General features: G+C 42.3%; 1 protein-coding gene across 3 annotated transcripts in view; it reads right to left on the bottom strand.

The window, feature by feature from the left end:
* Positions 1-17,011, bottom strand: part of LOC309383241 (sterol O-acyltransferase 2-like) — a 126,069-nt gene that overhangs the window by 76,940 nt on the left and 32,118 nt on the right. The window contains exons 1-4 of one of the 3 annotated variants that reach the window (XM_081935530.1): positions 9,078-9,176; positions 6,625-6,687; positions 6,180-6,277; positions 2,505-2,563 (exon numbers count right to left, since the gene is read on the bottom strand). In XM_081935530.1, the coding sequence (XP_081791656.1) occupies positions 2,505-2,563; positions 6,180-6,277; positions 6,625-6,687; positions 9,078-9,142 (285 nt within the window). In that variant the 5' untranslated portion in view covers positions 9,143-9,176. Of the gene's footprint in view, positions 1-2,504; positions 2,564-6,179; positions 6,278-6,624; positions 6,688-9,077; positions 9,177-17,011 lie in introns of those variants that run through there. The other 2 variants (XM_081935533.1, XM_081935532.1) reach the window with 2 other exon arrangements.

A 17,011-nucleotide genomic window follows, 5' to 3' on the forward strand; every position in this document is an offset into this window, starting at 1 on the left:
CATATTTTTGGTTCATATGCTATGGTGAACACTCCCTTAAGTCAAAGAAGAAAGGGAGGTACAGTAGCAAAGAGACTGAGATTTATGGGTATTGATGATAATTCAAAATGGTACAAATTCATTGATACTAAACATGTGATTGTCATTTCACAATCTGCTAATTTTGAGGAAGACATTGACTGGTCCAGGATTCATTCCAATGATCCTGAAGTTTATTTTCCTAGAGATGGTGTTCCAGATGCCACGCAGCCTGATGATAATTCGCAGGCAGATGTTCCTTCTACCAGTTCTTCACAACCTGATGTTCCGTCTTCTCAAGCCGCGGATGCTGATGCTAGCGACAAACGTGAGGACGAGGATGATGATGATGAAGAAGAAGAAGACTGGTCTGTTGTTCCTAGACGCTCCAAGAGGGCCACAAAAGGAATCCCTCCACAACGTTATTAATGGCAACTGACAAAAACACCAGTACCTTTCATTTGCAACGTTACTCTTCCTCCAGAGACATTCACACAAATCAAACAGCTTCCTGATTCAGAACAAGACAAATGGTATGATGCAATGCAGGATGAAATGGACATTTTGAAGAAACTTAATGTATTCACACCTGCAAAACCTCCAGCAAACAAGAAAGTCATTGGCACCCGATGGGTCTACAGAATCAAGAAGAAACCAAATGGTGAGTCTTTATACAAAGCCAGACTTGTAGCTCAGGGTTTCGCTCAACGTTATCCTGAGGACTACACAAACACTTACTCACCAACAGTCAGAACTGAAAGTGTAAAAATTGCTTTAACCACTGCAACTATTCTTGGTTTAGAAGTTTTTCAATTTGATGTGGACACAGCTTATCTACATGCAGACCTAGATGAAGAGATCTACGTGAGAAGCCCTCCAGGATTCCGAAAGCAAGAAGGGGATACCTGGTTCCTGAACAAAAGTCTTTATGGTCTGAAACAGTCAGGTTTAATGTGGTATTTATGTCTTACTGACAAACTAAATTCAATGGGCTTTATTAAGTCCGAAACTGATGAATGCGTGTTCACAAAAAGATCTAACAATGCATATGAGATAATTCTTGTTTATGTTGATGATATTGTTTATATTGGTCCAAATAAGAAAATGAGTGAGATTTTTGCTAAAAGTTTGCAGAGATACTTCACACTAAAATCTTTAGGACACATTAGCACTTATTTAGGTGTTCAAATTGAAAAGACACAGAAGGGGTTTAGTCTTTCACAAGAGGAGAAAATTGACCACATTCTACATCATTGCAACATGAAAGATGCTAGCACAACAAAGACACCCATGCAAACAGATTTTCACAACTTAACACATGAACCAAGTCCTGAGTTCGAGGATCAAACACTCTATCGTTCAGTCATTGGTTCACTATTATACATTAGTAGTTGGACCAGACCTGACATCGCACTTAGTGTTAATCTTTTATCACGACACGTAGGTAAGGCAACACAATTTCATTGGTCATGCATTAAGAAGTTGTTGAAATACCTAAAACACACTAAGCACATGAAGTTATTGCTAGAACCAACACACACTGATCAACCAAAGCTGATTTGTTTTGCCGACGCCGACTGGGCGAGCGACAAGAAGTCACGCAAAAGCACTTCTGGTTACATGATGTTCCTAAATGGTTGTCCTGTTTACTGGCAAGTGAGAAAACAGAGTTTTGTTTCATGTTCATCTACTGAAGCTGAATATGCTTGTGTTTCAGATGCTTGTAATTCTCTAACGTGGTTTGATGCTTTGATCACAGATATCTGGACACGTCCGATTCGACCAATCACCGTGATGGAAGATAATGTATCTGTTGTCTATATTTCTGAGTCACATTTCACAGGTTCTAGGTCCAGACACATTGACATTCGTTATCAAAACACAAAGCAATTAGTTAAGCAAGGTTTTGTTAAATTGCAATATGTTTCTACACATGATCAGATCGCAGACATGCTTAACAAACCACTCGCCGCAAATCAACACGAGTATCTGCGAAAGAAGATGTGCCTTAATTGATGATTTGATGACGTCAGCCCAGACTAGCAAAAGAAGGGGTGTCACGATGTTAAAAAGTTTGCTAGGCCTGAACTGCCTGAATTGACACTCAAGAGTTAAACTAAGAAAGCTTTATTGCGCAGGTCATAAAACAAAAAAGGGTTCTTATCTGAAAGTGATTTATTGCGCACGCGTTACACATTCCAAATTCCTCTCTTCTTTGTTCGGCAGCCAACTTTTGGCTGAGGAGCTTTCATTATCAAAATGTAACCTTTAGTTATTTCTGTATCATTTACTTTTATTATTTTATTATTAAAGTTTGTTTATTAATTAGAATATTTTTAAAAGACTTATTTTTTTTCTCAATATCTCAAAAGATATGCGGAAGGGAATCAGCCACGGTCCATCGATCTCCAACAGGGTGTTTTTTTTTTCCCTGACACTATCTTCCACTTGCTTTTAGTATTACCTATTATAATATCTAATATTACCTCCAGGTGTCTCTTCCATTGGATGTGGGTATTAATTTTCTCCAGGTGTTCAGCTTCTGCTATAGAATTAGAAAGAGCTTCATTTTAAAAGCATGATTTCACATTAGGCGAATGGAGGACGTCTGTTCATTGCTTGGATTAGACAGAAATCTTCCCATTGTACAGAGTTTTTTCTTCTAAATTACTATTCCAAATTTCAAGCCTTCGTTTCCTTACTCTTTACATTCTCTTTCCTTTGGGATGGATAAAACAGGTCCAAAACTATCTCTACCAGGCTTCTGAATTATTTTATATGGTATATGGTTTTTATTTAGTTTTGTAGCCTTTTTAAAAAACAGATTTCCACATAATAGCAACCTCTTTTAATCAGCAGATCGGGAAGTCTGGATTTATCCTATTATTCTACTTTGCTTAATTATCAAGTAAAGCAGCATAAAACCTTATATCATTTTAGTAGATCAGGAGGAGGTAATATTGCCAAAACCCCTGACAAATATTAGAATGTAGAACTAGTAGTCTTCAACTTATAACCATTCATTTAGTGACTGTTTGAAGTTACAATGGGACTGAAAAAAGTGACCTATTTTCCACACTTACAACCATTGCAGCATCCCCATGGGCATGGGATTAAAATTTGGACCTATAGCAACTGGCATGTATTTGCAGTGTACCAAGGTCATTAGATCCTCTTTTGCGACCCTCTGTCAATGAAAGTCAATGGGAAAGACAGATTCACTTAACAACAGTGTTATGGTCTTGTGATTATAATTCCCAAATGTTTTCTTTGTAACTAGTTAACTAAGATGTTCCTTGTTTCCTTCAACTAAATGTTTGTATTGTTCTGTCTGTAATATTTCCAGACAAATATTAAAGGCACACCTGCTCTTCATGCATAACTCTTTTTTTTAAACAAAGTTTTATTGGTTTTTTTTTTTTAATTTACAAGGAAGAGGGTCATGGAAAGGTTACAAATTTTGGCAGTTGCGATGTGCAGTAGATGCCCCCTCCCTCCATACTCATAATATACATTTACACAAAATTCATTAGTAAATAGTAATATATAGTCAGCATATGAGTTCAGTTAATAATTTCGATCAGTTTATGTCAAGCAGATTTTCTTGTTCATTTTTGTGATCTGAGCTTTCTCGATATTGCCCCATCTCCCCCCGCCAGCAGAGCTCCGGCCCCTCCCGTGTCCTGTGTGTCTGTTGTAGGATCATCTGGTTTTTCTAGGAGTGCTTTATTTTTTTCCATAAAGGCCTGCGCATCTATAGGTGTATTAATTCTAACTCTTGTCTCCTCCCAGAATATTAGCATACCTTCAGGCATCAGCCATCTGAACCACACCCCCTTCTGGTATAGTTTCTTCGCTAATTGCGAAAAGCTTTTTCTTTTTTCCCTCACTTTCTTGGGGATCTGTTTCAGAATGGTTATTTCCCTATCTTGGTATGTCAAAGCTTGCCCCCTTTGTGCACTCAGAATTTTATCTCTTGTACTTTTTCTGACAAATTTAATATGTACCTCCCTGGGTACATTGTGTGTTCTGGCATAAGCTGAGTTCACTCTATAAACCAAATCTATTTCCCACCCCATCTGTTGTTTCTCTTTCTGAATGTATTCAGCCAAAATACTTGTCATAATGTCCTTTATATCTTCATCATCTGTTTCCAGCACATTTTGAAATCTAAGGTAAAAGGACATTCTCTCACATTCTATTTTCATCTGTTGGGTGTCAAGTTCTTTGTTTCCCTTCTGCACCCCTTCCATCCCCTCCCTCATCTCAGCCGTCCCACCCTCCAAAAGATCCAGTCTCTGTGAGTTTTTATTAATTTGTGCCTGGTTCTCTTTAATTTCTTCTTTCATCTCTTTTAGTTGTCTTTTTATTTCCTCTTGTCCCTGTAAAAGTTGCTGAAACATTTGTTGAAACTCAGTCTCTGTAGTTTTAGGTTTCATCAAAGCTGTTATCGTTGATTGTGTACTAGGACTGGATGTTGCAGATGTCGGGGCAGAGGCAGCAAAGCCAGGTTTTCCAGGAGGTGGTATTTTAGGAGACATTGTTTATGGGATAAAAAGTTCAGTCAGTACAGGGAGTGATCAGTCAGAGAGGCAGAACAGCCAGGAGAGTCCAGGAGACAGACGGTCCAGGCAGAAGAGAATTTTTCTACTCACCCTGGCAATAGAGTAAAGTTTTTCACTCCAGGGAGTCCAAAAGGTAGCAATCAACAAGAGATTTGTCTGAGTAGCACAGAGACAAAAACCGGAAGCCTGAAGATTTAAAGGTGGAGTCAAATTTCACAGTTCATAAAGACAACGGAAGTGTGCCATCTTGCCCTGCCAGCTTCGGGTTTAGAGGCATAACAAAGTTTTCAAAGTTTCCAAAGTTTCCAGATCATCATTACATTATGAAGTTAAGTCCAGAAAAAAATCACTTTTAGTAAGGGCGTGACATCATTAGTTGGCTCTCCCCCTCCTCCTTCTCCTGGGGCTGAGAGCAAAATTGTTTCAAGCCACCTGTCCGAGGGGGGGGGAATCCCCCTCCCTCCAGCCGCGCCTCTCCAAATCAAGCCGAAAAAAGAGATTTAAACTGCTGGCAAATTCTCCAGCTTGGTAAAGGGAATGGAAGGGAGTTTTCACCTCACCGCACCGCAGCCGCGTCCTTCTGTTTGTTTTCTCATCCAACAGCCTCGCAGCGAAGGCACCGGAGCGCCTCCCCATCATGCTCCCCAGTGCCTGGAGCGAGGCGGGGGCCCCCCGGCTGCCGCCGATCTAGGGGATCCCCCGTGGTGCCGCTCCTCTGGCAGGAGCCTCTACGGGGCGTCCTGTGCCCCCCAAGGAGTGGGGAGCCCACCGGGAAAGCGCGGGGCGAGCAAAGCTTGCCCGTCGCCGTCAGCCGCCGGAACCGGAGGTCTTCATGCATAACTCTTGATCTTCTTTTTTGTCATAATTTTCCATAGTATTTCTTACTGATGTGTGAATCAATCATTATCGGATGCTTTCCTCTCTGCCCCACTTCATAGGTTGCTGTCAGGCCCAAAATCAAGAATGACATGCAATGATTCCTTTATTATTTCAGACCTGTAAACAGAATCTTGCCAAATTCTGGACTCTTCTATCTGCATCTACAATACATTATTAGGGAAGGACTGTCTTCAGCCTCTTTCTCTCAAACATAATGTCTGGGCTGAACTGTCTCCTTACCCCTTTGTGAAAGCACTCCTTCCCTCCTGGGAATCCAGCAAAGTTTGCATCATGCCATCCGTTCTGTAGAATCACATTGATACAACTTCCCTCTTTGATTATCTTCTGTTCCTGAATCACTTCCACCCCTAAATTTACTTTATGAATATCTGTATTATGAAGCATACATACAACAAACACTATTCCTTTAACTACAAGTTATTCTATTCCTTTAACTATAAGTTCTGCAGTCTTTCAGCAGGCGTTTAGAATGGCAGGAAATTCTTGGGTCTGGACTCCAAAGCATTTGGGTGACACTATATAACTCTCTAGTAAAGTAATATTAGGGTTTTGCGGCTCCCAAAATGCTAATTTCTGCATAGTAATACTTAATTCCAAGACCTAATTGAAAATCCCCAGATAATTTATCCACAGCAGGGATATCCCCCAATTTGTGCAACAAAATATATCATCCATCCTCCTTAAATGCCCCCTTACCATTGAGTAACTGTGTTTCCTCTTCTCCCCTGGTCTGCTCCTGAGAGCTTCTTTGCCTCATGGGTCCATTGCTCATTTTCCTTGGGTCCATAATGGTTCTGAAAGTAGAGTTTCTTAGGTTAATTTCACACTCCAGTCCAGCAGACAGGTAACTGGAGGATGGGGAGAAATAAAGCCTCTATTGTTAGAACTTTGCAATTCCTTAATGCACCGATGAGGTAACTAGTATCAAGTAGCTGTTTAGTCACAAGGCCAGAAAGTTCTCTAGTAATAATATTGGGACAGATGTAGAACCCCAACAGTTGAAATATCAGGCAAAATAAGGTAGCTACCACAGTCAGCAAATGCTGTGCATGGCTGGGCTAAGATACCCAGGGGAAGTCCTTTTTCTCCTAATTTTATTTTTTGTGGATTAAAAGCACTTTTGACACCTATTGATAGTCACCTGTTGAACTGTATTGCGGTTTGGAGAGTGCCATCTACAGGCGAGCAGAAAATACTACACCGGCTAGTGAAAGAAAATAAAAAATAAAAGTGAGACTGCAGCTGTGAAGTGTGACCCTGGCTACAGGAAAAGATACTTTGAAACCGTGAGAATTGTTAAATATAGCAAACTCTGGTTATATCTTTATGAAGTTGTGTTAAAAATAACTCCATATCCCTTCTGTGTTCAAGTCCTGTCCTAAAATGGCTCACTTGCTCTAGGTGAAGTCAGTTTGTCTGTCTGTCTGTCCGTCTGTCCGTCTGTCCGTCTGTCCGTCTGTCCGTCTGTCCGTCTGTCCGTCTGTCCGTCTGTCCGTCTGTCCGTCTGTCCGTCTGTCCGTCCGTCCGTCCGTCCGTCCATCCGTCCATCCATCCATCCATCCTGTATCTAATGTAGATAGCTACCCACCTCAATTGTTGTGACTCTGTGCAGTTCATTATACTACACATAAAAACAGGAAATCATTAAACAACATTACAGTATAAAGCCAAGACCCTTAAAACTTAAAAATGGTGAAAGAGAAGACAGAAGTGTTGCGGTGAGACCAGCTGGGAAAAGGTAGGCTCTGCTGAGCCTCGCGGAAATCCAGCCAGACAAACCGCTGTCAGGAGGTCTTCAGACTAGAACCTGTCCTGGAGGGACGGGGAAGAAGAAGGGACGTCTCGGACAACCTAGAGGAACCAGCAATTCCTCAGGAGGTTGGAGAATAGCCTTTCAAACCAGCAGCGTGTGTGTGTGTGTGTGTGTGGCCATAATTGAATGACCGCTCCAAAGCTGGGGCATCTGGACTAAGTTATTGTGCTGGAGCGGTGTTGGAACGGAGTGTTGAAACTGGGTGAGTGATTGATCAACTCACAGGAAAAAGAAAAAAAAAACTGATCTTAATCTTAAAAAGGCTCCCGAAGTGAGTTACAGTTACAAGAAAAAGCAGACAAAGGGGGAGATTCCCCCCAAAAGAAACCATGATAGTAAGGAAGGGAGGAGAACAGGGAAAACCCCAAGGAAAGATACCGGAATAATAAAAATGAATACTCTGAAGAAAAGATACTATAACCATAAAAACAGAAAAACAAAAAAAAGTTAGGAGAAAGGGGGAGAACAAAAAAAGATTAAAAGAGGAATTCGTGAGAGCCCAAGAGAAAATGCATAAAAGAGGAAGAAAGGGAAAAAGAGTTGTATTATTAGATTAAAGGGAATAGTAGTATGATTGGTATTGTTATGTAACTAATTAAGAAATAAAGACATTATAGTATATTGTTAATTGTAGAAAAAAACTGAAAGAAATGCTCTATGTTAACATTTAATTAGAGGATATATATTGTTTATAGTAAAATAGACTAATAGAGAAATATGAAATGATAACTTGGTGTATTTTTTGAAGGGGCAATTGAAAATACTGTTTATGTATTAAGAAAAAAGAAATATAAGAACGGAAAATAATGGAAGAAAATAATTTGGCTGAAAGTGAAAACCAAGTTATGAGAGGCTGTGAAAGGAAAGATCGGGTCAACACTTTAATACGTGTAAATTTGTATTAAAAAGTTTAAAAAAATCTTTCGATTAAAAAAAAGAGTTAATGATGAAAAATATCTGGAGGCAGGAAGTCTTAAAACCTACAACCACCTAGACATATAGCTACAGCTTGCTCTTTTCCATCCAGATTTCTACAGCCTCCAGCTATCATTCATGTGGCCTGGGGCATAGGTTTATAACTAAGTATCATCAATGTGTAGATTGTACTTAAAACTGTACTGATAGAGGACCTCACTCAGTGGTTTCACATAGATGCTAAATAGGAATGAGAAGAGAATCAAGATGGGGAACTCATCAATGAGAGGGCTTGGCAAAATTGACTGAAATGGACCCTGGAGGAAGGAGAAGAAACACCATAAAATAGCTCCTTCCACTCCTAGAATTAATCCAAAGGGAAACCATAATGAATGCTATGCAAAGCCACCAAGAGATCCCGGAGGACCATCTGCCAGAGGATCCTCAAGAAATGCAATCACACTCGAGTCTCAGTATTGTAACCTGGCCTGAAATCCGACTGAAAAGATGTAGGTAAGGTCTGGGGATTTTTGAAGCTGTGGGCCTAGGTACAACTCAACATTCTCCTCCCAGAACAAAAGGTTTGAGGTCAGAGAGGAATTCAAAAAGTCTGTAGAATCGAGTAACTGTTTCTTAAGGAAAGAGGACCACTACTTCTTTCAAAGCAGGCAGAATCATCTCTTCTCCCAAAGAAGCATTCACAGCTCAGGATCCAACCACATATCATTTCCTATGGGGTCTTGTGCACGTCATTTCCTTGGCTTTAATATAGAAGTAGATTTCCACGGATTTGTTCCTGAAGGATTTTTCAACTTCCCAGACTACTCTACAGATTTCCCATTCTTCCGATGTCTCCACATACTAACCTGGTCTGATCCAGCTTAGCTTCCCAGTTCAGACAAGGCTGTCCAGGACTGTCATCATCCCCCATCTCCTCCACCAATTGCAGGAGTGAGAACGGCAGTGCTCAGTTGTTCTTTTGCTTTTTGTTTATAGAGGCTACAGGTTTGTGTTCATTATGTCAAAAGTTAACTTTGTTCTTTTGTGTTGATTTTCATGCTACAGATAATGGTGACCTGGGAAGAGGGAACTTCATCATCCCTGGCTACTAACGCTCATGTTATAGGCATTTTATTCCAATTATTCTCAATATTAGGTGTCCAGATATTGTTATTTCCAGCCAGAATGAGAAATGGCCAGTGGTGATGACAGCCATCCGGTGATTCATGATTGGAGGCCACCATGTTTCTTCTATGCAGCTGCAACTGCATATTGACAGACAGTGTAGCTGATTTTCCTTCTCTTGATTTACAATAATCATTTGAGATGGACTAGAAAGTGAATGAGATACTAATTTTTAGACTTTTTTTGCTATTTTATGCTTCACTCGGGTTCCCTCCCACCACTGTTAATAATAATAATAATAATAATATATTTATTTCTTAGCCGCACCCTCTCCCGAAGGACTCGGGGCGGCGTACAACAAAACATACGAAATAAATATGTACACAAAACAAACATAAAGCAAAAACATACACTGAGACATACACAAGGAGGAGGTCGATTGATAAAAACAATTAAAATACAAAATATAAAACCCCTAAAAATTAAATATAATTAAAATACCCGGTTAAAAACCCGTCAGGAGCGATATGGTTAGATCAAAGTTGAGCCAGGCCAGCTGCTTGGAATAGGTGGGTCTGTTCTCTCATGGTTTTTCACCATTCTGGTTAGAGTTGTTTCTGAGAAACATGAATATGGCTACAGTGTGGTTTCATTTTACGTGATTGCAGTCGGAATAATTTGTGAACCATAGTTTATGCCCTGGCGAATTTTTATTTTTTCAATCGTGTCCAATTCCTGGAGACTGCCCGGAGAAGTCACTGCGATTTTGTTGGCAAGATTTTTCAGAAATGGTTTGCCATTAAATCCTTCCTAGGGCTGAGAGAGTGACTGGTCCCAGGTCACCTAACTGGCTTCAATCCTAAAGTGGAACTAGAATTCATGGTCTCTCCAGTTCTAGCCAATGCCTTAATCACTGCTACAAACTGACTTTCAGTGGATTTTCTAAATGCTATCAATTCCATTTGATTCATTAAGCCTTGCTTAAGCCAAAACTGACTTAATGTAATTTGTGAACCAGGTAGCAAGGTGACAGAAAATCAGACAGATCTATAACACTAACATAGAAGAGTATCTGTCTTAAAAGGGGACTGGAGACTAAAACATATGAAGAACGGTTGCAGGAACTGGGTATGTTTAGCTTAAGAGAAAGAAGGACTAGGGGAGACATGATAGCAGTGTTCCAATATCTCAGGGGTTGCCACAAAGAAGAGGGAGTCAAACTATTCTCCAAGGCACCTGAGGGTAGAACAAGAAGCAATGGGTGGAAACTAATCAAGGAGAGAAGCAACTTGTTATGTAACTAATTAAGAAATAAAGACATTATAGTATATTGTTAATTGTAGAAAAAAACTGAAAGAAATGCTCTATGTTAACATTTAATTAGTGGATATATATTGTTTATAGTAAAATAGACTAATAGAGAAATATGAAATGATAATTTGGTGTAATTTTTGAAGGGGCAATTGAAAATACTGTTTATGTATTAAGAAAAAAGAAATATAAGAACGGAAAATAATGGAAGAAAATAATTTGGCTGAAAGTGAAAACCAAGTTATGAGAGGCTGTGAAAGGAAAGATTGGGTCAACACTATAATACGTGTAAATTTGTATTAAAAAGTTTTAAAAAAGCTTTTGATTAAAAAAAAGAGTTAATGATGAAAAATATCTGGAGGCAGGAAGTCTTAAAACCTACAACAACCTAGACATATAGCTACAGCTTGCTCTTTTCCATCCAGACTTCTACAGCCTCCAGCTATCATTCATGTGGCCTGGGGCATAGGTTTATAACTAAGTATCATCAATGTGTAGATTGTACTTAAAACTGTACTGATAGAGGACCTCACTCAGTGGTTTCACATAGATGCTAAATAGGAATGAGAAGAGAATCAAGATGGGGAACTCATCAATGAGAGGGCTTGGCAAAATTGACTGAAATGGACCCTGGAGGAAGGAGAAGAAACACGATAAAATAGCTCCTTCCACTCCTAGAATTAATCCAAAGGGATACCATAATGAATGCTATGCAAAGCCACCAAGAGATCCCGGAGGACCATCTGCCAGAGGATCCTCAAGAAATGCAATCACACTCGAGTCTCAGCATTGTAACCTGGCCTGAAATCTGACTGAAAAGATCTAGGTAAGGTCTGGGGATTTTTGAAGCTGTGGGCCTAGGTACAACTCAACATTCTCCTCCCAGAACAAAAGGTTTGAGGTCAGAGAGGAATTCGAAAAGTCTGTAGAATCGAGTAACTGTTTCTTAAGGAAAGAGGACCACTACTTCTTTCAAAGCAGGCAGAATCATCTCTTCTCCCAAAGAAGCATTCACAGCTCAGGATCCAACCACATATCATTTCCTATGGGGTCTTGTGCACGTCATTTCCTTGGCTTTAATATAGAAGTAGATTTCCACGGATTTGTTCCTGAAGGATTTTTCAACTTCCCAGACTACTCTACAGATTTACCATTCTCCCGATGTCTCCACATACTAACCTGGTCTGATCCAGCTTAGCTTCCCAGTTCAGACAAGGCTGTCCAGGACTGTCACCATCTCCCATCTCCTTCACCAATTGCAGGAGTGAGAACGGCAGTGCTCAGTTGTTCTTTTGCTCTTTGTTTATAGAGGCTACAGGTTTGTGTTCATTATGTCAAAAGTTAACTTTGTTCTTTTGTGTTGATTTTCATGCTACAGATAATGGTGACCTGGGAAGAGGGAACTTCATCATCCCTGGCTACTAACGCTCATGTTATAGGCATTTTATTCCAATTATTCTCAATATTAGGTGTCCAGATATTGTTATTTCCAGCCAGAATGAGAAATGGCCAGTGGTGATGACAGCCATCCGGTGATTCATGATTGGAGGCCGCCATGTTTCTTCTATGCAGCTGCAACTGCATATTGACAGACAGTGTAGCTGATTTTCCTTCTCTTGATTCACAATAATCATTTGAGATGGACTAGAAAGTGAATGAGATACTAATTTTTAGACTTTTCTGCTATTTTATGCTTGACTCGGGTTCCCTCCCACCACTGTTCTCTCATGGTTTTTCACCATTCTGGTTAGAGTTGTTTCTGAGAAACATGAATATGGCTACAGTGTGGTTTCATTTTACGTGATTGCAGTCGGAATAATTTGTGAACCATAGTTTATGCCCTGGCGAATTTTTATTTTTTCAATCGTGTCCAATTCCTGGAGACTGCCCGGAGAAGTCACTGCAATTTTGTTGGCAAGATTTTTCAGAAATGGTTTGCCATTAAATCCTTCCTAGGGCTGAGAGAGTGACTGGTCCCAGGTCACCTAACTAGCTTCAATCCTAAAGTGGAACTAGAATTCATGGTCTCTCCAGTTCTAGCCAATGCCTTAATCACTGCTACAAACTGACTTTCAGTGGATTTTCTAAATGCTATCAATTCCATTTGATTCATTAAGCCTTGCTTAAGCCAAAACTGACTTAATATAATTTGTGAACCAGGTAGCAAGGTGACAGAAAATCAGAGAGATCTATAACACTGACATAGAAGAGTATCTGTCTTAAAAGGGGACTGGAGACTAAAACATATGAAGAACGGTTGCAGGAACTGGGTATGTTTAGTTTAATAGAAAGAAGGACTAGGGGAGACATGATAGCAGTGTTCCAATATCTCAGGGGTTGCCACAAAGAAGAGGGAGTCAAACTATTCTCCAAGGCACCTGAGGGTAGAACAAGAAGCAATGGGTGGAAACTAATCAAGGAGAGAAGCAACTTAGAACTGAGGAGAAATTTCCTGACAGTTAGAACAATTAATCAGTGGAACGTTTTGCCTCCAGAAGTTGTGATTGCCCCAACACTGGAAGTCTTTAAGAAGATGTTGGATAGCCATTTGTCTGAAACAGTGTAGGGTTTCCTGCCTAGGCATGGGGTTGGACTAGAAGACCTCCAAGGTCCCTTCCAACTCTACTATTGTATTGTATTGTAAAAGTTTACACAAGTTGCACTATGAATGTATTTATTCAAAGTGCCTGCCTCCTCCGCCAATATTAAAAGCATAAATGTAGAAACAGCTAAACAAATGCTGTGCTATCAATAAGTATGTTCTCTTGATTGCCTATTAAGCATCATTTTTAATAAAATTCACATGGCTGAATACTCTTCAGACAATGCTTCAGCCTCTGCAGTGAAATAAAATATGTCACTTTGTTATATTGAGAGAAATAATTGAAGCACCATAAAGTTTGTGACTAAATATTTGTTATTTTAAAATACTGTATTGCAGGAGCAACTTGTTTCTCCTTGGATGAGAAACGTGGCATGGCTTTACCCTTGTCTCATACTGCAGTCTATTGTATTGTGGATGAGGCATCCCTTATTTCAATCAATCAGAATAGAGCTGAAAGGAACCCTGGAGGTCTTCCAGTCCAACCTCAAGCAGGAGACCCTATACCATTTCAGATAGGTGGTTGTCCAGTCTTTTCTTAAAAACCTCCTGTGATGAAGCACCTACAACCTCTGAAGGCAAGATGTTCCACTGGTTAATTGTCCTTACTGTTAGGAAGTTTCTCCATAACTCCAAGTTGCTTCTCTCCTTGATTAGTTTCCACCCATTGTTTCTCTTGCCTTCTGGTACTTTGGAGAATAGCTGGACTCCCCCTTCTTAATGGTAGCCCCTCAAATACTTCAATACTGCTATCATGTCACCCCAGTCCTTCTTTTCTCTAAACTGGCAATTCCCGATTCCTACAACCATTCTTCATGTTTTTGGTTCCAGGCCCCTAACCATCTCAGTTACTCTTTTTTCCACTTTTTCCAAAGCCATTTATAAAGATATTGAAAAATTCTGGGCTTAAGATGGAACTTTATGGTACCCCACTGCTTACTTCCCTCCATGTAGAGGTAGTGCCATTAAGGACTACTCTGTCAGGATTCCAAATAGCATCCAAAATTAAGTATGCAAGGCAAAGTATTGCTCAAAGTTCCAATTTATTAAGAGAGCCATGTTGGTACATCTGGGAAAACCCAAATCTGAAAGCTTTTTAAGGGGGGGAGGGGGTTGATTCGGATGGCTCAGACAGGCTTGAGGGGGAGTCTGCCAGGGCACAGGCCAGAGCTAACTAATGGGCGCGGGTTGGGAGGGCTAGGAAGGGTTGGGATTCCGGGGGAGACATTAAGACATTCCATTGGGGGGTTCACCATCTCTACTGTTTGTGGGAGAGGCAGATATGGTGGGGGGGGCGAGGGCCAAATGAAGTTCGGAGGATGTGGATTTGCTGTTTAAGAGCGATTGTGCGTTCCGACCCTCATCGCCCTTCTCGCACCCCTGGGTGCCCGAGATTACAGGACCCTGGTCTCCGGCTGGTGTCGCTTAACACCAGGTCCGTCGTACATAAGGCTCCCCTCATTTACGACCTCATGGAAGAGGGTAGAGCGGACCTGGCATGCATTATGGAGACCTGGTTGGGCCATGAGGGGGGGGGTGCCTCTTAGCGAACTATGCCCACCAGGCTTCCGGGCGTTTCACCAGCCAAGAGCCCAGGGCAGGGGCGGGGGTGGTGGCGGTGGTTATTAGGGAAAGTCTCAGACCTCAGGAGGTCACTGTGCCTCAGATAGGCGGGTGTGAGTCCCTCTTTGTGAAGTGGGGCCTTGGAGCTCAGGTGGCCCTTTTTGTTACGTACTTGTCTCCCTGCTATGTTTCATCGGCCCTGCCGGAGCTAGTGGATGTGTTAGCTGGATTGGCGGTTGATTTCCCCAGGCTTATGGTCCTGGGGGATTTCAATCTGCCTTCCATTGGCGAGACATCCAAGTCAGCTCGGGAGTTCATGGCTTCCATGACAGCTATGGACCTAACTCAGTTAATTCAAGACCCCACCCATAATGGGGGGCACACGCTCGACCTGATTTTTGTCTCTGGGCAGTGGATGAACGATCTAGATTTAGGGGATATTTCTATTCAACCCTTGTCATGGTCTGATCATTTCCTCATCAGGCTTGACTTCCATACTGCTACCCCTCGCCGCAGGGAGGCGGAACCAACTAGATGGTTCCGCCCCAGGTACCTGATGGACCCCGAAAGGTTCCTGATGGAGCTTGGGACTTTTCCTGAATCCCTTGCTCACAACTCGACCGAAGCCATAGTGGAACCCTGGGATAGGGCGGCCGCTGGGGCCTTGGATCGCGTTGTGCCTTTGCGGCCTCTGACCCAGTGTCGATCCCGGGTGGCTCCCTGGTTTACTGAGGAGCTCCGGGAGATGAAACGCCGGAAAAGATGCCTAGAGAGTGGCTGGAGGGCCAGCCAGTCCGAATCTGATCGAACACTAGTGAGAATTCATATTAAATTCTACTTAGTGGCGATAGAAGCGGCAAAATGGCAACATTTTTCCGCTCTTATCGCATCTGCAGAAAACCGCCCAGCCGCCCTGTTTAGGGTGACCCGCTCCTTACTTAACCAAGGAACTGGGGAAGACCCCTTGCAGGGTAGGGCTGAAGAATTTGTTCAGTATCTGCAGGATAAAATCACTCAGATCCAGACAGGCTTGGACTCTGACTGGGTAGATTCGGGGAAGCCGACGGGGATGAATCTTGAGGAGACAATCTGGGATGAGTTTGACCCTGTGACCTCCGAAGGCATGGACAGGATTATGGGGAGACTCAGTGCTGCCACTTGTGTGCTGGACCCGTGTCCCTCTTGGTTAGTTTCGGCTTCCCAGGAGGTGACACGAGGCTGGCTCCAGGCGATTACCAACGCTTCATTGAGAGAGGGGTTCTTTTCCACCACCTTGAAAGAGGCGGTGGTGAGGCCCCTCCTTAAGAAGCCTTCCCTGGACCCAACTTCTTTAGCCAACTATTGTCCGGTCTCCAACCTTCGCTTTGTAGCAAGGTTGTCGAGAGTGTGGTAGCACGTCAGCTTCCCCAGTACCTGGATGAAGCTGTTTACCTGGATCTGTTTCTGTCGAGTTTCAGGCCCGGGTACAGCATGGAGACGGCATTGGTCGCGTTGGTCGATGATCTCTGGCGGGCCCGGGACAGGGGCTGCTCCTCTGTCCTGGTCCCATTAGACCTCTTGGCAGCTTTCGATGCCATCGACCATGGTATCCTACTGCGACGACTCGGGGGGTTGGGAGTGGGGGGCACCGTTTATGGTGGTTCTCCTCCTACCTGTCAGATCGGTCGCAGTTTGTGTTGATTAGAGGGCAGAGATCGAGCCCCAGGCGCGTCACTTGTGGGGTGCCCCAGGGGTCGGTCCTCTCATCCCTCCTGTTCAACATATGTATGAAACTGTTGGGCGACATCATCCGTGGTTTTGGGGTACGGTATCATCAATATGCTGATGATACCCAACTTTTCATCTCTACCCCAAACCACCCAAACAATGCCCTTGACGTGATGTCCCGATGCCTGGAGGCTTTGCGGATCTGGATGGGGAGGAAAAGGCTCAAGCTCAATCCCTCCAAGACTAAGTGGCTGTGGTTTCCGTCATCCTGATTTGTGCACCTTGTTCCATCTTTGATGATAGGGGGAGAAATTTTAGCCCCTCAGAGAAGTCTCACAATCTGGGAGTCCTCCTGTATACGCGGCTTAGTTTAGAAGAACACCTGACGGCCGTGACCAGGGGGGCCTTTTACCAGGTTCGCCTGGTATGTCAGTTGCGCCCCTTCCTGGATCGGGATGCTCTGTGCACAGTCACTCATGCCCTCGTCTTCTC

Source organism: Natrix helvetica, assembly GCF_964273705.1.
Source record: "Natrix helvetica genome assembly, chromosome: 1".
Taxonomy (NCBI): Eukaryota; Metazoa; Chordata; class Lepidosauria; order Squamata; family Natricidae; genus Natrix; species Natrix helvetica.